Source organism: Gobius niger, assembly GCF_951799975.1.
Source record: "Gobius niger genome assembly, contig: SCAFFOLD_71, whole genome shotgun sequence".
Taxonomy (NCBI): domain Eukaryota; kingdom Metazoa; phylum Chordata; class Actinopteri; order Gobiiformes; family Gobiidae; genus Gobius; species Gobius niger.
In genome coordinates, this window is record NW_027639138.1 from 100,001 (window position 1) to 124,000 (window position 24,000).

At 46.3% G+C, this 24,000-nt stretch overlaps 2 protein-coding genes across 2 annotated transcripts in view; one reads left to right on the top strand and one right to left on the bottom strand.

The window, feature by feature from the left end:
* The window catches only part of LOC306982836 (phosphatidylinositol 4-kinase beta-like), a gene marked incomplete at its 3' end in the record, with an annotated part of 23,784 nt that extends 20,340 nt beyond the window's left edge, over nucleotides 1-3,444 (bottom strand). Inside the window, exon 1 of the mRNA XM_079583286.1 lies at nucleotides 3,364-3,444. The remainder of the gene's footprint in view (nucleotides 1-3,363) is intronic.
* Nucleotides 3,445-6,477: 3,033 nt separating this feature from the next.
* LOC306982841 (CKLF-like MARVEL transmembrane domain-containing protein 7) overlaps nucleotides 6,478-24,000 on the top strand; it is a 29,443-nt gene continuing 11,920 nt past the window's right edge. The window contains exons 1-3 of the mRNA XM_079583291.1: nucleotides 6,478-6,791; nucleotides 16,800-16,976; nucleotides 23,034-23,132. Of these exons, the coding sequence (XP_079439417.1) occupies nucleotides 6,681-6,791; nucleotides 16,800-16,976; nucleotides 23,034-23,132 (387 nt within the window). The 5' untranslated portion in view covers nucleotides 6,478-6,680. The remainder of the gene's footprint in view (nucleotides 6,792-16,799; nucleotides 16,977-23,033; nucleotides 23,133-24,000) is intronic.

The window sequence follows — 24,000 nt, forward strand, 5'->3', positions numbered from 1 at the left end:
TGTGTTTTTAATGTGTTATTACTATGTTTTTACAGTGTTTTTACAGTGTTTTTACAGTGTTTTACAGTGTTTTTACTGTGTTTTTACTCCGTTTTTACTGTGTTTTTACTGTGTTTTTACAGTGTTTTTACTGTGATATTACTGTTTTTTTTACTGGTTTTTTACTGTTATTACTGTGTTTTTACTGTTTTTTTACTGTTATTACTGTGTTTTTACTGTGTTTTTACTGTTTTTTTTACTGTTATTACTGTGTTATTACTGTGTTTTTACTGTGTTTTTACTGTGTTATTACTGTGTTATTACTGTGTTATTACTGTGTTTTTACTGTGTTTTTACTGTTATTACTGTGTTATTACTGTGTTTTTACTGTGTTTTTACTGTTATTACTGTGTTATTACTGTGTTTTTACTGTTTTTTTACTGTTATTACTGTGTTTTTACTGTTTACTGTTATTACTGTGTTTTTACTGTGTTTTTACTGTTATTACTGTGTTATTACTGTGTTATTACTGTGTTTTTACTGTTATTACTGTGTTATTACTGTGTTTTTACTGTGTTTTTACTGTTATTACTGTGTTATTACTGTGTTTTTACTGTGTTTTTACTGTTATTACTGTGTTATTACTGTGTTTTTACTGTGTTTTTACTGTTTTTTTACTGTTATTACTGTGTTATTACTGTGTTTTTACTGTTATTACTGTGTTATTACTGTGTTATTACTGTGTTTTTACTGTTACTGTGTTTTTACTGTGTTTTTACTGTTTTTTTACTGTTATTACTGTGTTATTACTGTGTTTTTACTGTGTTTTTACTGTTATTACTGTGTTATTACTGTGTTTTTACTGTTATTACTGTGTTATTACTGTGTTATTACTGTGTTTTTACTGTTATTACTGTGTTTTTACTGTTATTACTGTGTTATTACTGTGTTTTTACTGTTTTTTTACTGTTATTACTGTGTTATTACTGTGTTTTTACTGTTTTTTTACTGTTATTACTGTGTTATTACTGTGTTTTTACTGTTATTACTGTGTTATTACTGTGTTTTTACTGTGTTTTTACTGTTATTACTGTGTTATTACTGTGTTTTTACTGTGTTTTTACTGTTATTACTGTGCTTTTACTGTGTTTTTACTGTGTTTTTACTGTGTTTTTACTGTGTTTTTACTGTGTTTTTACTGTGTTTTTACTGTTATTACTGTGTTTTTACTGTGTTTTTACTGTTATTACTGTGTTATTACTGTGTTTTTACTGTTATTACTGTGTTATTACTGTGTTATTACTGTGTTTTTACTGTTTTTTTACTGTTATTACTGTGTTTTTACTGTGTTTTTACTGTGTTTTTACTGTGTTATTACTGTGTTATTACTGTGTTTTTACTGTTATTACTGTGTTTTTACTGTGTTTTTACTGTTATTACTGTGTTATTACTGTGTTTTTACTGTTTTTACTGTGTTATTGTTGATTTTCTGGCCGTTTTTGTCACTCTTGTTCTTTTAGGGCTGGGAAAAAAATCGAGTTGGTGAAATCGATTCAAATTTTAAAAATATATTTTTTTTTAGATGAAGACGGTGCAGAAGAACCGAGCTCACCACAGGATTTGTTGTTGTTTTATTTCTCAGTCCAAACTAGGGCTGTAAGATATATCGCATCGTATCGTATCGATATCGAGATATGAACGTTTAAAACATTAAAATCCAAAAAGCAAAACTGAACTCTTTTGTATTATGTTTTTACTTTTCTGGAAAATGCTTAGATTTCACCCATGATTTTTTTTTTATTCAACTAATTTTTGTAACTTTTTTGTCACATTTTTGTCATTTTTTGTCACATTTTTGCCACATTTCCATCATTGTTCCAGTTTTGTTACTATTTTCACAGCTTTTTTCCAGAAGCTTTTGGATTGGGGTAAAGCCAAACTGGAGAAAATGTGCTCGGTTCAGGTGGGAGTTAAGGGGTTAAATGGAGAAATGAAATCAAATCGTTAATCAAGTTTTTCACCGATTTTTGGGAGTAAAAATGGCCCAGCTCAACTCCTTTGCTGCTTTTTTGTTCCATTATTGTTGCTTTTCCGGCACGTTTTCGCTGATATTTGGAGGCATTTCTCAAAGAGCTTTTAGATTTGAGTAAAGTAAACTCCGTCTGTAGCTTCAGTTTCCTCTGGGGGAGACGGACAGAAGCGACTGCTCACGTCTGACACCTCCACACATTCACTCCCTGGCCTATTGTACATGTTTTTAGTGGCAGGGGAAACCGGAGAACCCAGAGGAAAAGCAGACACGGGGAGAACATGCAACACAGGAAGACCCCGTCCAGGTGGGAATCGAACCCGGGACCTTCGATCTGTGAAAGACCCACAAAACTCATCTCAACGGATCTTTTTCCTCGCGTTGTTGTCGTCACTTTTTACATGTTTTTCCATCACTTTTCAGGATCGTTTTCTTCTCCTTTCTTGTTAATATTTGATACTTTTTCTAGAAGCTTTTAGATTTGGGTAAAGCCGAACTGGAGAAAATGTGCTCGGTTCAGGCGGGGGGCTAGAGGTTCAGACTTTGCATTCATATTTACTATAATATATTACTAATTATATTATTTACTCTATTATTCGACACATTTTCACAAACTCAGCCTCAAACAAACAAAACCTGGAACTTAAAATGTGTCAAAGTTCAGCTTCAGTTTCTCCAGATTTACTTCCTTTTCAGCCTCGTTTGAGCTGATTTCGAGGAGAAAAAGGAATGATTTACGACTTGTACTTTAACTGAATGTAACAGATCTTTTGTGGATTTAAAGGCTAAAGTTTAACCGTGACAGAAGCTAAACTGACTTTACTCCGCGCTTAGAGACAGATTATTCCCTGGATTTGTCTTGGTTTATTTCCAGGTTTAATCGTGATAAAGTCCCGGTTTCACAGATTAATCAGCCCCGTTTGTTTTGAGCTTTTACAAAACCAAATCTCAGAGAAAAACACGGAGATTTGGGTTTGTTGTTAGCTTAGCCACAGTTAGCATCCGGCGGCTAATCCTGTTAAACTTGTACGTTTGCTTTTTCCAACCGCGGCTGCTAAATAACCCGTAGAGACTGATTATGGCGACAAACATCCGAACCGAACCCGGAGCGGCAGCCCGGACCCGCTACGGACAGAGACACCGGAACAAACAATGACTTTTATTCCTCTGAACGTGGTTTAAAACAAGTTAGCATGAGCGCTAGCCCGAGCCAACTGTTGCTAATGCTAAGCGGGGTTAGTGCGGCGGGACTCGGGGGGTTTGGACGGGTTTGTGAGGGGGTTCTGGAGGGTTCTGGGGGCCGGAGAGGGGGGTGAGGCTCTGGGGGGGGGTCACAGCGGGGGGGTTGGGGTTACCTGGCCCGGGGAGGAGCAGGTCAGACAGCCGTAGGTTTGTTCCAGAGGCTCCGCTCCATTCAAACTGTTTGGGGTGATCACCAGCGCTGAGGGAGAAACAGCGCCCCCTCTGGACAGTGTCCGCGCGGGGTTGCCAGGTCCGGGAGATAAAAGGAGCCCCACCAGCTCTCAAAACCTCTTAACCCCCGCCTGAACCGTTCGGCTTTACCCAAATCTAAAGCTTCTTGGTAAATGCAACAAAGTGATGAAAAAGATGTGAAAAAGCAACAAAAACTGCAACTGTCATTTTTTGGTCATATTTTTTTGTCATTTTTTGTCATTTTTTTTTGTCATTTTTTTGTCACATTTTTTTACTTTTTTTAAACTTTTTTTTACTTTTTTTGTCACATTTTTTGTCACATTTTTTTTTCTTTTTTGTCATTTTTTGTCACATTTTTTTTTACTTTTTTGTCACATTTTTTTTTCTTTTTTTGTCATTTTTTGTCACATTTTTTTTTTACTTTTTTTCCTTTTTTTGTCACATTTTTTGTCTTTTTTTGTCATTTTTTTTGTCTTTTTTGTCACATTTTTTGACGTTTTTTTGACTTTTTTTGTCTTTTTTTGTCACATTTTTTTACTTTTTAAAAACTTTTTTTTACTTTTTTTGTCACATTTTTTGTCACCTTTTTTTTCTTTTTTGTCATTTTTTGTCACATTTTTTTTTACTTTTTTGTCACATTTTTTTTTCTTTTTTTGTCATTTTTTGTCACATTTTTTTTTTACTTTTTTTGCTTTTTTTGTCACATTTTTTGTCTTTTTTTGTCATTTTTTTTGTCTTTTTTGTCACATTTTTTGACGTTTTTTTGACTTTTTTTGTCTTTTTTTGTCACATTTTTTTACTTTTTTTAAACTTTTTTTTACTTTTTTTGTCACATTTTTTGTCACATTTTTTTTTCTTTTTTGTCATTTTTTGTCACATTTTTTTTTACTTTTTTGTCACATTTTTTTTTCTTTTTTTGTCATTTTTTGTCACATTTTTTTTTTACTTTTTTTGCTTTTTTTGTCACATTTTTTGTCTTTTTTTGTCATTTTTTTTACTTTTTTTGTCACATTTTTTGTCACATTTTTTTTTCTTTTTTGTCATTTTTTGTCACATTTTTTTTTACTTTTTTGTCACATTTTTTTTTCTTTTTTTGTCATTTTTTGTCACATTTTTTTTTTACTTTTTTTGCTTTTTTTGTCACATTTTTTGACGTTTTTTTTGACTTTTTTTGTCTTTTTTTGTCACATTTTTGTCACATTTTTTGACGTTTTTTAAACTTTTTTTTACTTTTTTTGTCACATTTTTTGTCACATTTTTTTTTCTTTTTTGTCATTTTTTGTCACATTTTTTTACTTTTTTTAAACTTTTTTTTACTTTTTTTGTCACATTTTTTGTCACATTTTTTTTTCTTTTTTGTCATTTTTTGTCACATTTTTTTTTACTTTTTTGTCACATTTTTTTTTCTTTTTTTGTCATTTTTTGTCACATTTTTTTTTTACTTTTTTTGCTTTTTTTGTCACATTTTTTGTCTTTTTTTGTCATTTTTTTTACTTTTTTTGTCACATTTTTTGTCACATTTTTTTTTCTTTTTTGTCATTTTTTGTCACATTTTTTTTTACTTTTTTGTCACATTTTTTTTTCTTTTTTTGTCATTTTTTGTCACATTTTTTTTTTACTTTTTTTGCTTTTTTTGTCACATTTTTTGACGTTTTTTTTGTCTTTTTTTGTCACATTTTTGTCACATTTTTGTCACATTTTTGTCACATTTCCATCATTATTTTCGTCTCAGTTTTGTTGCTATTTTCACACCTTTTTCCCAGAAGCTTTTGGATTGGGGTAAAGCCAAACTGGAGAAAATGTGCTCGGTTCAGGCGGGGGTTAAGGGGTTAAAGGTACTGAAGCCTGGTCAGAGTCATTCACATTGACCACAGCTGATGGAGCAATAGCGCCTCCCAGAGGGCGGGGCTCAGACCTGTCCCTGCAGGATCATGATGTTCTTACCGGAGCTTAGACGAGTTGATCCGCACCTGCCTGGTCTTGCAGATGTTGAAGCACTCAGCCCCTCCCAGCCCCTCCCAGCACATTCCGAAAGCTCCAGACAGGGGGGGTTAGAAGTTGATGTTGAACTGTATATATATATAGCGTTATATAGCGTATATTTGCTGAGGTGTAACTGTAATTTCCCTCCCAAAAAGTGCCTTAACCTCTTAACTCCCGCCTGAACCAAGAGGATCTTTTACCTCACGTCATCACATTTTTTGCCATCATTTATTTGTTGGGTTTTCAACTCATTTTTGTAACTTTTTTTTTTTTTTTTTTCATTTTATTTATTCTTTTTTCAAGGTAATGCAACCTAAAATAAAGCAACAATCCAACAAAAAACAAACAAACAATACATTCCATGAAAAGAAGAACAGGAGTTGGATGAAGAAAAAAAAATCTTATAAACTCCAACCCCATTCTTGAAGAAAAACTTACAAACTAGATGGCCTAACCGATGTAAAAAACAGCAACAACAAAAAACAACAACAATTACATGTACACATACATACACATATACACACATATACATACATTTACACACATATACACACAATACACACATATACATACATTTACACACATTTTTATTTATTTATTATTATTACTATTATTATTAATGATTGTTTGCTAAAACAACAGTGATGCAATGGTGACAACAGCGGCAATGGAAACAACGACGAGGCCACCAGACCACACAACGCACACCCACACACACACACAGCACACACACAAAAGGAAGAAGAGGATGTATGGATGTATATGTGATGAGGCCTATGCTGTGTATTGCATTAAAAAACAAGGTTTGAGTGGGCATCTGTCGAAAGATGTTTGCCCTCTCACAGCTGCCCAGCACCTGCTTGTCCTACATTTGTGATTGACTGTGATATGTGATAAAAGGGATTTTAGTGACTTTTTTGGTCATTTTTTGTAATTTTTTCTTCAATTTTTTGTCAATTTCTTGTGACATTTTTGTGACATTTTTTCCTGGAGCCTCCTCAGCTTTTATTGTGAAGCTCCGGGAGGAACCGTGCGTGTTTACCCGGGCTCTGCGGCGGATTGTCGGGGCGGTGCTCGGACGGAGACAGCGGCCGCAGCTCCTCATCCTCCCCGCGCTCGGGCCTTCGCTCCCCGGTCTGTCCCCGGTCTGTCCCCGGTCTGTCCCCGGTCTGTCCCCGGTCTGTCCCCGCGCGTCCCCTGCCTCCTGTGCGTGTGTGCGGCGCGTGTGCACGTGTGGAAGAAGTCTGTGTTGAAAATGTCGCACGCGGGAGTGAGCACGAGCATGTCGGGCACGCGCACTCCAGACCGTCTCCTGAATCTGGGATATTTGCGCACCATCCCGGGACTGCTGCAGACCGGCCAGCTGGTGAGGACCCCCCCCCCCCCCCCGGACTAAGAGGACCCCCCCGGACTAAACCAGGACTATACTGGGACTAAACCAGGACTAAACCGGGACTAAACCAGGACTTAACCAGGACTTAACCAGGACTACACATGGACCCCCCCGGACTAAGAGGACCCCCCCGGACTAAACCAGGACTATACCGAGACTGAACCAGGACTTAACCAGGACTTAACCAGGACTTAACATGGACCATCCCGGGACAGCTGGTGAGGACCAGGGCGGCAACTAACGATTATTTTGTAATTGATGAATCTATTGATTATTTTTACGATTAATCGATTAATCACTTGGCTGAATGTTGTAGGAAAATCTTTTTCATCACATTAGAGCTTAAGTGTTTGAGGATGTGCTGATGGAGGAAACTACAGGGAAATGTTTGTTGAAGGTTCTATTAATGAAAATTACACTGTACAAAACACGACAGACCCTGAATATGAAATCACAGCAGGTTTTCATCAAATAAACGACATTTTTTATGTCAATTTGCTCCATTTTAGTCTGTGTGAACCAGAAAACGATTAATCGATTACTGAAATAGTTGTCGACTATTTCAGAAATCAGTTAGTCGTTTCAGCCCTAGTGAGGCCCACCCGGGCTAAACCGGGACTAAACCGGGACTAAACCAGGACTAAACCGGGTCTAAACCAGGACTAAACCGGGTCTAAACCAGGACTAAACCGGGTCTAAACCAGGACTAAACCTGAAGAAGAAGAGGAAGATCTTTATTTACACAGCTCCTTTCACAGACATGGTCACAAAGCGCTTTACATGAGACAGTTGTACATTCACTCCACACTCTGTGTAAACTATGTTTGTAGCTTCAGTTTCCCCTGGGGGAGACTGACAGAGGCGCTTTCGTGACTACACACGTCTGCGCCAACGGACCCTCTGACACCACCATACATTCACTCACTCACATCATTCATCCTGGCCTATTGTACATGTTTTTAGTGGGAGGGGAAACCGGAGTGCCCGGAGGAAACCTACGCAGACACGGGGAGAACATGCAAACTCCACACAGAAAGGCCCCGTCCAGGTGGGACTCGAACCCGGACCTTCTAGCTGTGAAGCAAGAGCGCTAACCACTGTGCTAAAGCCCTGCCGCCCTGGGCCGGCCTGGTGTGTGGGGAAAGTGGGCCGCGGCGTTTGGCCCAGACTCTTCACACAGAAAAGTCCTGAGTTTGTTTTGAACCTTTGTGTTTATTTCACACTTTAGTTCCAGATGATCTGCAACTAAAACATGAACAATATAAACTCTCCCTGTAGGTGGCTCTCCTGGTTTCTGGGCTCTGACGTGTTGCTAACGTCTCCTCCTGTAGGTGGCTCTCCTGGTTTGTTCCTCAGGCTCTGACGTGTTGCTAACGTCTCTCCCTGTAGGTGGCTCTCCTGGTTTGTTCCTCAGGCTCTGACGTGTTGCTAACGTCTCTCCTCCTGTAGGTGGCTCTCCTGGTTTGTTCCTCAGGCTCTGACGTGTTGCTAACGTCTCCTCCTGTAGGTGGCTCTCCTGGTTTGTTCCTCAGGCTCTGACGTGTTGCTAACGTCTCCTCCTGTAGGTGGCTCTCCTGGTTTGTTCCTCAGGCTCTGACGTGTTGCTAACGTCTCTCCCTGTAGGTGGCTCTCCTGGTTTGTTCTTCAGGCTCTGACGTGTTGCTAACGTCTCTCCTCCTGTAGGTGGCTCTCCTGGTTTGTTCCTCAGACTCTGACGTGTTGCTAACGTCTCCTCCTGTAGGTGGCTCTCCTGGTTTGTTCCTCAGGCTCTGACGTGTTGCTAACGTCTCCTCCTGTAGGTGGCTCTCCTGGTTTGTTCCTCAGACTCTGACGTGTTGCTAACGTCTCTCCTCCTGTAGGTGGCTCTCCTGGTTTGTTCCTCAGGCTCTGACGTGTTGCTAACGTCTCTCCTCCTGTAGGTGGCTCTCCTGGTTTGTTCCTCAGGCTCTGACGTGTTGCTAACGTCTCTCCTCCTGTAGGTGGCTCTCCTGGTTTGTTTCCTCTGACTCTGACGTGTTGCTAACGTCTCTCCCTGTAGGTGGCTCTCCTGGTTTGTTCCTCAGACTCTGACGTGTTGCTAACGTCTCTCCTCCTGTAGGTGGCTCTCCTGGTTTGTTCCTCAGGCTCTGACATGTTGCTAACGTCTCTCCTCCTGTAGGTGGCTCTCCTGGTTTGTTCCTCAGGCTCTGACGTGTTGCTAACGTCTCCTCCTGTAGGTGGCTCTCCTGGTTTGTTCCTCAGACTCTGACGTGTTGCTAACGTCTCTCCCTGTAGGTGGCTCTCCTGGTTTGTTCCTCAGGCTCTGACGTGTTGCTAACGTCTCTCCCTGTAGGTGGCTCTCCTGGTTTGTTTCCTCAGGCTCTGACGTGTTGCTAACGTCTCTCCTCCTGTAGGTGGCTCTCCTGGTTTGTTCCTCAGGCTCTGACGTGTTGCTAACGTCTCCTCCTGTAGGTGGCTCTCCTGGTTTGTTCCTCAGGCTCTGACGTGTTGCTAACGTCTCCTCCTGTAGGTGGCTCTCCTGGTTTGTTCCTCAGGCTCTGACGTGTTGCTAACGTCTCCTCCTGTAGGTGGCTCTCCTGGTTTGTTCCTCAGGCTCTGACGAGTTGCTAACGTCTCTCCCTGTAGGTGGCTCTCCTGGTTTGTTCCTCAGACTCTGACGTGTTGCTAACGTCTCTCCTCCTGTAGGTGGCTCTCCTGGTTTGTTCCTCAGGCTCTGACGTGTTGCTAACGTCTCCTCCTGTAGGTGGCTCTCCTGGTTTGTTCCTCAGGCTCTGACGTGTTGCTAACGTCTCTCCTCCTGTAGGTGGCTCTCCTGGTTTGTTTCCTCAGACTCTGACATGTTGCTAACGTCTCCTCCTGTAGGTGGCTCTCCTGGTTTGTTCCTCAGACTCTGACGTGTTGCTAACGTCTCTCCTCCTGTAGGTGGCTCTCCTGGTTTGTTCCTCAGACTCTGACGTGTTGCTAACGTCTCTCCTCCTGTAGGTGGCTCTCCTGGTTTGTTTCCTCAGACTCTGACGTGTTGCTAACGTCTCTCCTCCTGTAGGTGGCTCTCCTGGTTTGTTCCTCAGGCTCTGACGTGTTGCTAACGTCTCTCCTCCTGTAGGTGGCTCTCCTGGTTTGTTCCTCAGGCTCTGACGTGTTGCTAACGTCTCCTCCTGTAGGTGGCTCTCCTGGTTTGTTCCTCAGGCTCTGACGTGTTGCTAACGTCTCCTCCTGTAGGTGGCTCTCCTGGTTTGTTCCTCAGACTCTGACGTGTTGCTAACGTCTCTCCTCCTGTAGGTGGCTCTCCTGGTTTGTTCCTCAGGCTCTGACGTGTTGCTAACGTCTCTCCCTGTAGGTGGCTCTCCTGGTTTGTTCCTCAGGCTCTGACGTGTTGCTAACGTCTCTCCTCCTGTAGGTGGCTCTCCTGGTTTGTTCCTCAGACTCTGACGTGTTGCTAACGTCTCTCCCTGTAGGTGGCTCTCCTGGTTTGTTCCTCAGGCTCTGACGTGTTGCTAACGTCTCCTCCTGTAGGTGGCTCTCCTGGTTTGTTCCTCAGGCTCTGACGTGTTGCTAACGTCTCTCCCTGTAGGTGGCTCTCCTGGTTTGTTCCTCAGGCTCTGACGTGTTGCTAACGTCTCTCCCTGTAGGTGGCTCTCCTGGTTTGTTCCTCAGGCTCTGACGTGTTGCTAACGTCTCCTCCTGTAGGTGGCTCTCCTGGTTTGTTCCTCAGGCTCTGACGTGTTGCTAACGTCTCTCCCTGTAGGTGGCTCTCCTGGTTTGTTCCTCAGACTCTGACGTGTTGCTAACGTCTCTCCCTGTAGGTGGCTCTCCTGGTTTGTTCCTCAGGCTCTGACGTGTTGCTAACGTCTCTCCTCCTGTAGGTGGCTCTCCTGGTTTGTTCCTCAGGCTCTGACGTGTTGCTAACGTCTCTCCTCCTGTAGGTGGCTCTCCTGGTTTGTTCCTCAGGCTCTGACGTGTTGCTAACGTCTCTCCCTGTAGGTGGCTCTCCTGGTTTGTTCCTCAGACTCTGACGTGTTGCTAACGTCTCTCCTCCTGTAGGTGGCTCTCCTGGTTTGTTCCTCAGGCTCTGACGTGTTGCTAACGTCTCTCCTCCTGTAGGTGGCTCTCCTGGTTTGTTCCTCAGACTCTGACGTGTTGCTAACGTCTCCTCCTGTAGGTGGCTCTCCTGGTTTGTTCCTCAGGCTCTGACGTGTTGCTAACGTCTCTCCTCCTGTAGGTGGCTCTCCTGGTTTGTTCCTCAGGCTCTGACGTGTTGCTAACGTCTCTCCTCCTGTAGGTGGCTCTCCTGGTTTGTTCCTCAGACTCTGACGTGTTGCTAACGTCTCTCCTCCTGTAGGTGGCTCTCCTGGTTTGTTCCTCAGGCTCTGACGTGTTGCTAACGTCTCCTCCTGTAGGTGGCTCTCCTGGTTTGTTCCTCAGGCTCTGACGTGTTGCTAACGTCTCTCCTCCTGTAGGTGGCTCTCCTGGTTTGTTCCTCAGACTCTGACGTGTTGCTAACGTCTCCTCCTGTAGGTGGCTCTCCTGGTTTGTTCCTCAGACTCTGACGTGTTGCTAACGTCTCCTCCTGTAGGTGGCTCTCCTGGTTTGTTTCCTCAGGCTCTGACGTGTTGCTAACGTCTCCTCCTGTAGGTGGCTCTCCTGGTTTGTTTCTCAGGCTCTGACGTGTTGCTAACGTCTCTCCTCCTGTAGGTGGCTCTCCTGGTTTGTTCCTCAGGCTCTGACGTGTTGCTAACGTCTCTCCTCCTGTAGGTGGCTCTCCTGGTTTGTTCCTCAGGCTCTGACGTGTTGCTAACGTCTCTCCTCCTGTAGGTGGCTCTCCTGGTTTGTTCCTCAGGCTCTGACGTGTTGCTAACGTCTCCTCCTGTAGGTGGCTCTCCTGGTTTGTTCCTCAGGCTCTGACGTGTTGCTAACGTCTCTCCCTGTAGGTGGCTCTCCTGGTTTGTTCCTCAGGCTCTGACGTGTTGCTAACGTCTCCTCCTGTAGGTGGCTCTCCTGGTTTGTTCCTCAGGCTCTGACGTGTTGCTAACGTCTCTCCCTGTAGGTGGCTCTCCTGGTTTGTTCCTCAGACTCTGACGTGTTGCTAACGTCTCTCCTCCTGTAGGTGGCTCTCCTGGTTTGTTTCCTCAGACTCTGACGTGTTGCTAACGTCTCCTCCTGTAGGTGGCTCTCCTGGTTTGTTCCTCAGGCTCTGACGTGTTGCTAACGTCTCTCCTCCTGTAGGTGGCTCTCCTGGTTTGTTCCTCAGACTCTGACGTGTTGCTAACGTCTCTCCTCCTGTAGGTGGCTCTCCTGGTTTGTTCCTCAGACTCTGACGTGTTGCTAACGTCTCCTCCTGTAGGTGGCTCTCCTGGTTTGTTCCTCAGGCTCTGACATGTTGCTAACGTCTCTCCTCCTGCAGGTGGCGCTCCTGGTTTGTTCCTCAGGCTCTGACGTGTTGCTAACGTCTCTCCTCCTGTAGGTGGCTCTCCTGGTTTGTTCCTCAGGCTCTGACATGTTGCTAACGTCTCCTCCTGTAGGTGGCTCTCCTGGTTTGTTTCCTCAGGCTCTGACGTGTTGCTAACGTCTCCTCCTGTAGGTGGCTCTCCTGGTTTGTTCCTCAGACTCTGACGTGTTGCTAACGTCTCCTCCTGTAGGTGGCTCTCCTGGTTTGTTCCTCAGACTCTGACGTGTTGCTAACGTCTCCTCCTGTAGGTGGCTCTCCTGGTTTGTTTCCTCAGGCTCTGACGTGTTGCTAACGTCTCTCCTCCTGTAGGTGGCTCTCCTGGTTTGTTCCTCAGACTCTGACGTGTTGCTAACGTCTCCTCCTGTAGGTGGCTCTCCTGGTTTGTTCCTCAGGCTCTGACGTGTTGCTAACGTCTCCTCCTGTAGGTGGCTCTCCTGGTTTGTTCCTCAGACTCTGACGTGTTGCTAACGTCTCCTCCTGTAGGTGGCTCTCCTGGTTTGTTTCCTCAGGCTCTGACATGTTGCTAACGTCTCCTCCTGTAGGTGGCTCTCCTGGTTTGTTCCTCAGGCTCTGACGTGTTGCTAACGTCTCTCCTCCTGTAGGTGGCTCTCCTGGTTTGTTCCTCAGGCTCTGACGTGTTGCTAACGTCTCTCCTCCTGTAGGTGGCTCTCCTGGTTTGTTCCTCAGACTCTGACGTGTTGCTAACGTCTCCTCCTGTAGGTGGCGCTCCTGGTTTGTTCCTCAGGCTCTGACGTGTTGCTAACGTCTCTCCTCCTGTAGGTGGCGCTCCTGGTTTGTTCCTCAGGCTCTGACGTGTTGCTAACGTCTCTCCCTGTAGGTGGCTCTCCTGGTTTGTTTCCTCAGACTCTGACGTGTTGCTAACGTCTCTCCCTGTAGGTGGCTCTCCTGGTTTGTTCCTCAGACTCTGACGTGTTGCTAACGTCTCCTCCTGTAGGTGGCTCTCCTGGTTTGTTCCTCAGGCTCTGACGTGTTGCTAACGTCTCTCCTCCTGTAGGTGGCGCTCCTGGTTTGTTTCTCAGGCTCTGACGTGTTGCTAACGTCTCTCCCTGTAGGTGGCTCTCCTGGTTTGTTCCTCAGGCTCTGACGTGTTGCTAACGTCTCTCCCTGTAGGTGGCTCTCCTGGTTTGTTTCCTCAGACTCTGACGTGTTGCTAACGTCTCCTCCTGTAGGTGGCTCTCCTGGTTTGTTCCTCAGGCTCTGACGTGTTGCTAACGTCTCTCCCTGTAGGTGGCTCTCCTGGTTTGTTCCTCAGACTCTGACGTGTTGCTAACGTCTCTCCTCCTGTAGGTGGCTCTCCTGGTTTGTTCCTCAGGCTCTGACGTGTTGCTAACGTCTCTCCCTGTAGGTGGCTCTCCTGGTTTGTTCCTCAGGCTCTGACGTGTTGCTAACGTCTCCTCCTGTAGGTGGCTCTCCTGGTTTGTTCCTCAGGCTCTGACGTGTTGCTAACGTCTCTCCCTGTAGGTGGCTCTCCTGGTTTGTTCCTCAGACTCTGACGTGTTGCTAACGTCTCCTCCTGTAGGTGGCTCTCCTGGTTTGTTCCTCAGGCTCTGACGTGTTGCTAACGTCTCCTCCTGTAGGTGGCTCTCCTGGTTTGTTCCTCAGGCTCTGACGTGTTGCTAACGTCTCTCCCTGTAGGTGGCTCTCCTGGTTTGTTCCTCAGACTCTGACGTGTTGCTAACGTCTCTCCTCCTGTAGGTGGCTCTCCTGGTTTGTTCCTCAGACTCTGACGTGTTGCTAACGTCTCCTCCTGTAGGTGGCTCTCCTGGTTTGTTCCTCAGGCTCTGACGTGTTGCTAACGTCTCCTCCTGTAGGTGGCTCTCCTGGTTTGTTCCTCAGACTCTGACGTGTTGCTAACGTCTCTCCTCCTGTAGGTGGCTCTCCTGGTTTGTTTCCTCAGACTCTGACATGTTGCTAACGTCTCTCCCTGTAGGTGGCTCTCCTGGTTTGTTCCTCAGGCTCTGACGTGTTGCTAACGTCTCTCCCTGTAGGTGGCTCTCCTGGTTTGTTCCTCAGACTCTGACGTGTTGCTAACGTCTCTCCCTGTAGGTGGCTCTCCTGGTTTGTTCCTCAGACTCTGACGTGTTGCTAACGTCTCCTCCTGTAGGTGGCTCTCCTGGTTTGTTCCTCAGGCTCTGACGTGTTGCTAACGTCTCTCCTCCTGTAGGTGGCTCTCCTGGTTTGTTCCTCAGACTCTGACGTGTTGCTAACGTCTCTCCTCCTGTAGGTGGCTCTCCTGGTTTGTTCCTCAGGCTCTGACGTGTTGCTAACGTCTCTCCCTGTAGGTGGCTCTCCTGGTTTGTTCCTCAGACTCTGACGTGTTGCTAACGTCTCTCCTCCTGTAGGTGGCTCTCCTGGTTTGTTCCTCAGGCTCTGACGTGTTGCTAACGTCTCTCCCTGTAGGTGGCTCTCCTGGTTTGTTCCTCAGGCTCTGACGTGTTGCTAACGTCTCCTCCTGTAGGTGGCTCTCCTGGTTTGTTCCTCAGACTCTGACGTGTTGCTAACGTCTCCTCCTGTAGGTGGCTCTCCTGGTTTGTTCCTCAGACTCTGACGTGTTGCTAACGTCTCTCCTCCTGTAGGTGGCTCTCCTGGTTTGTTCCTCAGACTCTGACGTGTTGCTAACGTCTCTCCTCCTGTAGGTGGCTCTCCTGGTTTGTTCCTCAGACTCTGACGTGTTGCTAACGTCTCCTCCTGTAGGTGGCTCTCCTGGTTTGTTCCTCAGACTCTGACGTGTTGCTAACGTCTCTCCTCCTGTAGGTGGCTCTCCTGGTTTGTTCCTCAGACTCTGACGTGTTGCTAACGTCTCCTCCTGTAGGTGGCTCTCCTGGTTTGTTCCTCAGGCTCTGACGTGTTGCTAACGTCTCTCCCTGTAGGTGGCTCTCCTGGTTTGTTCCTCAGGCTCTGACGTGTTGCTAACGTCTCTCCTCCTGTAGGTGGCTCTCCTGGTTTGTTCCTCAGGCTCTGACGTGTTGCTAACGTCTCCTCCTGTAGGTGGCTCTCCTGGTTTGTTCCTCAGACTCTGACGTGTTGCTAACGTCTCCTCCTGTAGGTGGCTCTCCTGGTTTGTTCCTCAGGCTCTGACGTGTTGCTAACGTCTCTCCTCCTGTAGGTGGCTCTCCTGGTTTGTTCCTCAGGCTCTGACGTGTTGCTAACGTCTCTCCTCCTGTAGGTGGCTCTCCTGGTTTGTTCCTCAGGCTCTGACGTGTTGCTAACGTCTCCTCCTGTAGGTGGCTCTCCTGGTTTGTTCCTCAGACTCTGACGTGTTGCTAACGTCTCTCCCTGTAGGTGGCTCTCCTGGTTTGTTCCTCAGACTCTGACGTGTTGCTAACGTCTCTCCTCCTGTAGGTGGCTCTCCTGGTTTGTTCCTCAGACTCTGACGTGTTGCTAACGTCTCCTCCTGTAGGTGGCTCTCCTGGTTTGTTCCTCAGACTCTGACGTGTTGCTAACGTCTCTCCTCCTGTAGGTGGCTCTCCTGGTTTGTTCCTCAGGCTCTGACGTGTTGCTAACGTCTCCTCCTGTAGGTGGCTCTCCTGGTTTGTTCCTCAGGCTCTGACGTGTTGCTAACGTCTCCTCCTGCAGGTGGCTCTCCTGGTTTGTTCCTCAGACTCTGACGTGTTGCTAACGTCTCTCCTCCTGTAGGTGGCTCTCCTGGTTTGTTCCTCAGACTCTGACGTGTTGCTAACGTCTCTCCCTGTAGGTGGCTCTCCTGGTTTGTTCCTCAGGCTCTGACGTGTTGCTAACGTCTCCTCCTGTAGGTGGCTCTCCTGGTTTGTTCCTCAGGCTCTGACGTGTTGCTAACGTCTCCTCCTGTAGGTGGCTCTCCTGGTTTGTTCCTCAGGCTCTGACGTGTTGCTAACGTCTCCTCCTGTAGGTGGCTCTCCTGGTTTGTTCCTCAGACTCTGACGTGTTGCTAACGTCTCTCCTCCTGTAGGTGGCTCTCCTGGTTTGTTCCTCAGGCTCTGACGTGTTGCTAACGTCTCCTCCTGTAGGTGGCTCTCCTGGTTTGTTCCTCAGACTCTGACGTGTTGCTAACGTCTCTCCTCCTGTAGGTGGCTCTCCTGGTTTGTTCCTCAGGCTCTGACGTGTTGCTAACGTCTCTCCTCCTGTAGGTGGCTCTCCTGGTTTGTTCCTCAGACTCTGACGTGTTGCTAACGTCTCTCCTCCTGTAGGTGGCTCTCCTGGTTTGTTCCTCAGGCTCTGACGTGTTGCTAACGTCTCCTCCTGTAGGTGGCTCTCCTGGTTTGTTCCTCAGGCTCTGACGTGTTGCTAACGTCTCTCCTCCTGCAGGTGGCGCTCCTGGTTTCTGGGCTCTGACGTGTTGCTAACGTCTCCTCCTGTAGGTGGCTCTCCTGGTTTGTTCCTCAGACTCTGACGTGTTGCTAACGTCTCTCCTCCTGTAGGTGGCTCTCCTGGTTTGTTCCTCAGGCTCTGACGTGTTGCTAACGTCTCTCCCTGTAGGTGGCTCTCCTGGTTTCTTTCCTCAGACTCTGACGTGTTGCTAACGTCTCCTCCTGTAGGTGGCGCTCCTGGTCTGTTTCCTCTGCATACATCTCTCCCGCGGGTGGCCCAGCTGGTACGCGTTCCAGTTCTTCGAGGTGGTGGCGCTGTGGTTCTTCGTGGCGCTGCTCGTCTTCTTCTTCATCCACATCTTCAGCCTGAACACCAGGACGCCCTGCATCAACTGCCCCCTGACGGTGAGCGCCGGTACTGCACCCACACGGACAGCCCCAAACATTAGGTCATGAACCGTCCAGATGTTTCCAGATGTTCTCCACAGTTAGGTCAACGTTTGGTCTGGGTTTGGTCTGGTTTAGGTCTGGTTTTGGTCTGGTTTTGGTCTGGTTTTGGTCTGGTTTTGGTCCAGGTTTTGGTCTGGTTTTGGTCTGGTTTTGGTTTGGTTTTGGTCTGGTTTTGGTCTGGTTTTGGTCTGGTTTTGGTCTGGTTTTGGTCGGGTTTTGGTCTGGTTTAGGTCTGGTTTAGGTCTGGTTTAGGTCTGGTTTAGGTCTGGTTTTGGTCTGGTTTTGGTCCAGGTTGGGTCTGGTTTTGGTCTGGTTTTGGTCTGATTTTGGTCGGGTTTTGGTCTGGTTTTGGTCTGGTTTTGGTCTGGTTTTGGTCTGGTTTTGGTCTGGTTTTGGTCTGGTTTTGGTCTGATTTTGGTCTGGTTTTGGTCTGGTTTTGGTCTGGGTTTGGTCTATTTTTGGTCGTGTTTTGGTCGGGTTTTGGTCGGGTTTTGGTCTATTTTTGGTCTGGTTTTGGTCTGGTTTTGGTCTGGTTTTGGTCTGGTTTTGGTCTGGGTTTGGTCTGGGTTTGGTCTGGTTTTGGTCTGGTTTTGGTCCTGGTTTTGGTCTGTTTTTGGTCTGATTTTGGTCTGTTCTTGGTCTGGTTTTGGTCCTGGTTTTGGTCCTGGTTTTGGTCTGGTTTTGGTCTGGTTTTGGTCTGGTTTTGGTCTGGTTTTGGTCTGGTTTTGGTCTGGGTTTGGTCTGTTCTTGGTCTGTTCTTGGTCTGGTTTTGGTCTGGTTTTGGTCTGGTTTTGGTCTGGTCTTGGTCTGGGTTTGGTCTGGTTTTGGTCTGGTTTTGGTCCTTGGTTTGGTCTGGTTTTGGTCTGGTTTTGGTTTGGTTTTGGTCTGGTTTTGGTCTGGTTTTGGTCTGGTTTCGGTCTGGTTTTGGTCCAGGTTGGGTCTGGTTTTGGTCTGGTTTTGGTCTGGTTTTGGTCTGGTTTTGGTCTGGTTTTGGTCTGGGTTTGGTCTGGTTTTGGTCTGGTTTTGGTCTATTTTTGGTCGTGTTTTGGTCTGGTTTTGGTCTGGTTTTGGTCTGGTTTTGGTCTGGTTTTGGTCTGGTTTTGGTCGGGTTTTGGTCTGGTTTAGGTCTGGTTTAGGTCTGGTTTAGGTCTGGTTTTGGTCTGGTTTAGGTCTGGTTTTGGTCTGGTTTTGGTCTGGTTTTGGTCTGGTTTAGGTCTGGTTTTGGTCTGGTTTTGGTCTGGTTTTGGTCTGGTTTTGGTCTGGTTTTGGTCTGGGTTTGGTCTGGTTTTGGTCTGGTTTTGGTCTGGTTTAGGTCTGGTTTTGGTCTGGTTTTGGTCTGGTTTTGGTCTGGTTTTGGTCTGGTTTTGGTCCTGGTTGGGTCTGACCTTTGCCCCGCTCTGTGGTCTGCTTTGTTTCAGTTCTTACAGGATGTGTTTGGTCTGGTGTTCGGTTTAGGTTTTGGTCTGGTTTTGGTCTGGTTTTGGTCTGGTTTTGGTCTGGTTTTGGTCTGGTTTTGGTCTGGTTTTGGTCTGGTTTTGGTCTGGTTTATGTCTGGTTTTGGTCTGGTCTCGGTCCTGGTTGGGTCTGACCTTTGCCCCGCTCTGTGGTCTGCTTTGTTTCAGTTCTTACAGGATGTGTTTGGTCTGGTGTTCGGTTTAGGTTTTGGTCTGGTTTTGGTCTGGTTTTGGTCTGGTTTTGGTCTGGTTTTGGTCTGGTTTTGGTCTGGTTTTGGTCTGTTTTTGGTCTGTTTTTGGTCTGGTTTTGGTCTGGTTTAGGTCTGGTTTTGGTCTGGTTTTTGTCTGGTCGTGGTCCTGGTTTGGTCTAGTTTTGGTCTGGTTTTGGTCTGGGTTGGGTCTAGTTTTGGTCTGGTTTTGGTCTGGTTTTGGTCTGGTTTTGGTCTAGTTTTGGTCTGGTTTTGGTCTGGTTTTGGTCTGGTTTTGGTCTGGTTTTGGTCTGGTTTTGGTCTGGTTTTGGTCTAGTTTTGGTCTGGTTTTGGTCTAGTTTTGGTCTGGTTTTGGTCTGGTTTTGGTCTGGTTTTGGTCTGGTTTTGGTCTGGTTTTGGTCTGTTTTTGGTCCTGGTTTTGGTCTGGTTTTGGTCCTGGTTTGGTCTGGTTTTGGTCTGGTTTTGGTCTGGTTTTGGTCTGGTTGTGGTCCTGGTTTGGTCTGGTTTTGGTCTGGTTTTGGTCTGGTTTTGGTCTGGTTTTGGTCTGGTTTTGGTCTGTTTTTGGTCTAGTTTTGGTCTGGTTTTGGTCTGGTTTTGGTCTGGTTTTGGTCTGGTTTTGGTCTGGTTTTGGTCTGGTTTTGGTCTGGTTTTGGTCTGGTTTTGGTCTGGTCGTGGTCCAGGTTTTGGTCTGGTTTTGGTCTGGTTTTGGTCTGGTTTTGGTCTGTTTTTGGTCTGGTTTTGGTCTGGTTTTGGTCTGGTTTTGGTCTGGTTTTGGTCTGGGTTTGGTCTGGTTTTGGTCTGGTTTTGGTCTAGTTTTGGTCTAGTTTTGGTCTGGTTTTGGTCTGTTTTTGGTCTGGTTTTGGTCTGTTTTTGGTCTGGTTTTGGTCTGGTTTTGGTCTGGTCTTGGTCTGGTTTTGGTCTGGTTTTGGTCTGGTTTTGGTCTAGTTTTGGTCTGTTTTTGGTCTGGTTTTGGTCTAGTTTTGGTCTGGTTTTGGTCTGGTTTTGGTCTGGTTTTGGTCTGGTTTGGTCTAGTTTTGGTCTGGTTTTGGTCTGGTTTTGGTCCTGGTTTTGGTCTAGTTTTGGTCTAGTTTTGGTCTAGTTTTGGTCTAGTTTTGGTCTAGTTTTGGTCTGGTTTTGGTCTAGTTTTGGTCTAGTTTTGGTCTAGTTTTGGTCTAGTTTTGGTCTAGTTTTGGTCTGGTTTTGGTCTGGTTTTGGTTTGTTTTTGGTCTAGTTTTGGTCTGGTTTTGGTCTGGTTTTGGTTTGTTTTTGGTCTAGTTTTGGTCTGGTTTTGGTCTGGTTTTGGTCTAGTTTTGGTCTGGTTTCGGTCTAGTTTTGGTCTGGTTTGGACCTGGTTTTGGTCTGGTTTTGGTCTGGTTTTGGTCTGGTTTTGGTCTGGTTTTGGTTTGTTTTTGGTCTAGTTTTGGTCTGTTTTTGGTCTAGTTTTGGTCTAGTTTGGACCTGGTTTTGGTCTGTTTTTGGTCTAGTTTTGGTCTGGTTTGGACCTGGTTTTGGTCTGGTTTGGTCTAGTTTTGGTCTGGTTTGGACCTGGTTTTGGTCTGGTTTTGGTCTGGTTTTGGTCTGGTTTTGGTCTGGTTTTGGTCTGGTTTTGGTCCTTGTTTTGGTCTGGTTTGGACCTGGTTTTGGTTTGTTTTTGGTCTAGTTTTGGTCTGTTTTTGGTCTAGTTTTGGTCTAGTTTGGACCTGGTTTTGGTCTGTTTTTGGTCTGGTTTTGGTCTGGTTTTGATCTGTTTTTGGTTTGTTTTTGGTCTAGTTTTGGTCTGGTTTTGGTCTGGTTTTGGTTTGTTTTTGGTCTAGTTTTGGTCTAGTTTGGACCTAGTTTTGATCTGTTTTTGGTCTGGTTTTGGTCTGGTTTTGGTCTGGTTTGGACTTGGGTTTGGTTTGTTTTTGGTTTGTTTTTGGTCTGGTTTTGGTCTGGTTTTGGTCTGGTTTTGGTCTGGTTTTGGTCTGGTTTTGGTCTGGTTTTGGTCTGGTTTTGGTCTGGTTTTGGTCTGGTGTTCGGTTTAGGTTTTGGTCTGGTTTGGACCTGGTTTTGGTTTGTTTTTGGTCTAGTTTTGGTCTGGGTTTGGTCTAGTTTTGGTCTGGTTTGGACCTGGTTTTGGTCTGGTTTTGGTCTGGTTTTGGTCTGGTTTTGGTCTGGTCGTGGTCTGGTTTTGGTCTGGTTTTGGTCTGGTTTTGGTCTGGTTTTGGTCTGGTTTTGGTCTGGTTTTGGTCTGGTTTTGGTCCAGGTTGGGTCTGACCTTTGCCCCGCTCTGTGGTCTGCTCTGTTGCAGTTCTTACAGGATGTGTTTGGTCTGGTGTTCGGTTTAGGTTTTGGTCCTGGGTTTTGGTCTGGTTTTGGTCTGGTCGTGGTCTGGTTTTGGTCTGGTTTTGGTCTGGTTTTGGTCTGGTCGTGGTCTGGTCGTGGTCCTGGTCGTGGTCCTGGTTAGGTCTGACCTTTGCTCCGCTCTGTGGTCTGCTTTGTTGCAGTTCTTACAGGATGTGTTTGGTCTGGGGTTTGGTCCTGGTCTCGGTCTGGTGTTCGGTTTAGGTTTTGGTCTGGTTGGGTCTGGTTTTGGTCTGGTCGTGGTCTGGTCTCGGTCTGGTCGTGGTCCTGGTTGGGTCTGACCTTTGCCCTTCTCTGTGGTCTGCTTTGTTGCAGTTCTTACAGGATGTGTTTGGTCTGGGGTTTGGTTTAGGTTTTTGTCCTGGTTTTGGTCTGGTTTTGGTCTGGTTTTGGTCTGGTTTTGGTCTGGTTTTGGTCTGGTTTTGGTCTGGTTTTGGTCCTGGGTTTTGGTCTGGTTTTGGTCTGGTCGTGGTCCTGGTTGGGTCTGACCTTTGCCCCGCTCTGTGGTCTGCTCTGTTGCAGTTCTTACAGGATGTGTTTGGTCTGGGGTTTGGTCCTGGGGTTTGGTCCTGGTCTCGGTCTGGTGTTCGGTTTAGGTTTTGGTCTGGTTTTGGTCTTGTCGTGGTCCTGGTTTTGGTCTGGTCGTGGTCCTGGTTTTGGTCTGGTTTTGGTCTGGTCTCGGTCTGGTCTCGGTCCTGGTTAGGTCTGACCTTTGCCCTGCTCTGTGGTCTGCTCTGTTTCAGTTCTTACAGGATGTGTGTGAGCTGGGGTTTGGTCTGGTCGTGGTCCTGGTTTTGGTCTGGTTTTGGTCTGGTTTTGGTCTGGTCTCGGTCTGGTCTCGGTCCTGGTTAGGTCTGACCTTTGCCCCGCTCTGTGGTCTGCTCTGTTGCAGTTCTTACAGGATGTGTGTGAGCTGTGAGTGAAACAGGAAGGAAGCGGCAGGTTAGATCTGACTCTGCAGTGAGAGCAAAGAGCAACACTGTGAAAACAAAGTAAAGCAGGAACCGATTAAAAAGTAACTCATTCATCGCAAATGTGAAATTAAATTAATCCGGATTAATTATAGTCATTATGAAAAGCCTTAAATCGCCTGAGTAATCGCCGTCTGTGAGGCCTGGTCCTAATAAAAGTATAAAAGTAAACAGGTTTACATCATGGTGCAGGTGACGCAGGTAAAGTGATGTAAATACTGGGATTATTGTGTGTTTTGTAAAGGGATTATTGTGTGTTTTGTAAATGTGTTATTGTTGTTGCTTTGTCTTGTTCAGTCTGAGGGGATGAAGGTCTTGCAGTTGTTACGCAATTCGTTAACGGGACGATTTTCCAGGCCCCACTTTAAAGTCAATCAAACAATTATTATCAATTTGTTTTTTTTCTTTTCTTGAAGTACATTTCTTTTTTAAAATTCTATTATTTTTTTTATTTATTCATTACTTTTTGGGGGGGATTGAAAAAGTGACAAAAAAAGCGAAGTAAAATGTGGAAAAAACTACAAAGACAACGGTCAAGGATCTTTCAGGACCTTAAAGACCTTACAGGACCTTAAAGACCTTAAAGACCTTAAAGACCTCAAAGACCTTAAAGACCTTAAAGACCTTACAGGACCTTAAAGACCTTAAAGACCTTAAAGACCTTAAAGACCTTACAGGCCACCCAAAGGACCTTAAAGATCTTTCAGGACCTTAAAGACCTTAAAGACCTTACAGATCACGCAAAGGACCTTCGCTCATTCCTTAAACGTCCTTAAAAAGCCTTGAACCTGTTGATTTCAGGCTTAAATCTTTGTATTTGCTCTAATTTCTCCATCAGTTCAACAGAAACACAAAAACTACGGTCATTAAATGTTCATGACTTTCTTTCAGTTTATTTAAAAGTTTTGGTGTAAAGTTTCCTGATGAGTCCGGTTTACGTTTACAGACGAGTAAATGAGACTAAAGCAGGCGCTTCCGCAGTCGCCCAGCAGGTGGCGCCGCACGGGGTCTAACTGTAGCTCCCTGGTGTTTCAGGAGTTCTTCCATTACTGTGTGGGCACCGTCCTGGTCCTCATCGCCTCCATCGCCGGCGCCGTCAAAGCGGGAGGAGTCTCCGCCCTCGTCACCGCCACGGTAAGACGCCCCCTATACCACAGTCAGGGTAACACGCCCCCTACACCACAGTCAGGGTAAGACGCCCCCTATACCACGGTCAGGGTAACACGCCCCCTACGCCACGGTCAGGGTAACACGCCCCCTACGCCACGGTCAGGGTAACACGCCCCCTACGCCACAGTCAGGGTAACACGCCCCCTATACCACAGTCAGGGTAACACGCCTCCTACACCACAGTCAGGGTAACACGCCCCCTATACCACAGTCAGGGTAACACGCCTCCTACACCACAGTCAGGGTAACACGCCCCCTACACCACAGTCAGGGTAACACGCCCCCTATACCACAGTCAGGGTAACACGCCCCCTATACCACAGTCAGGGTAACACGCCCCCTACGCCACGGTCAGGGTAACACGCCCCCTACACCACAGTCAGGGTAACACGCCCCCTATACCACAGTCAGGGTAACACGCCCCCTACACCACAGTCAGGGTAACACGCCCCCTACACCACAGTCAGGGTAACACGCCTCCTACACCACAGTCAGGGTAACACGCCTCCTATACCACAGTCAGGGTAACACGCCCCCTACACCACAGTCAGGGTAACACGCCCCCTATACCACAGTCAGGGTAACACGCCTCCTACACCACAGTCAGGGTAACACGCCCCCTACACCACAGTCAGGGTAACACGCCCCCTATACCACAGTCAGGGTAACACGCCCCCTATACCACAGTCAGGGTAACACGCCCCCTACGCCACAGTCAGGGTAACACGCCTCCTACACCACAGTCAGGGTAACACGCCCCCTACACCACAGTCAGGGTAACACGCCCCCTACGCCACAGTCAGGGTAACACGCCCCCTACACCACAGTCAGG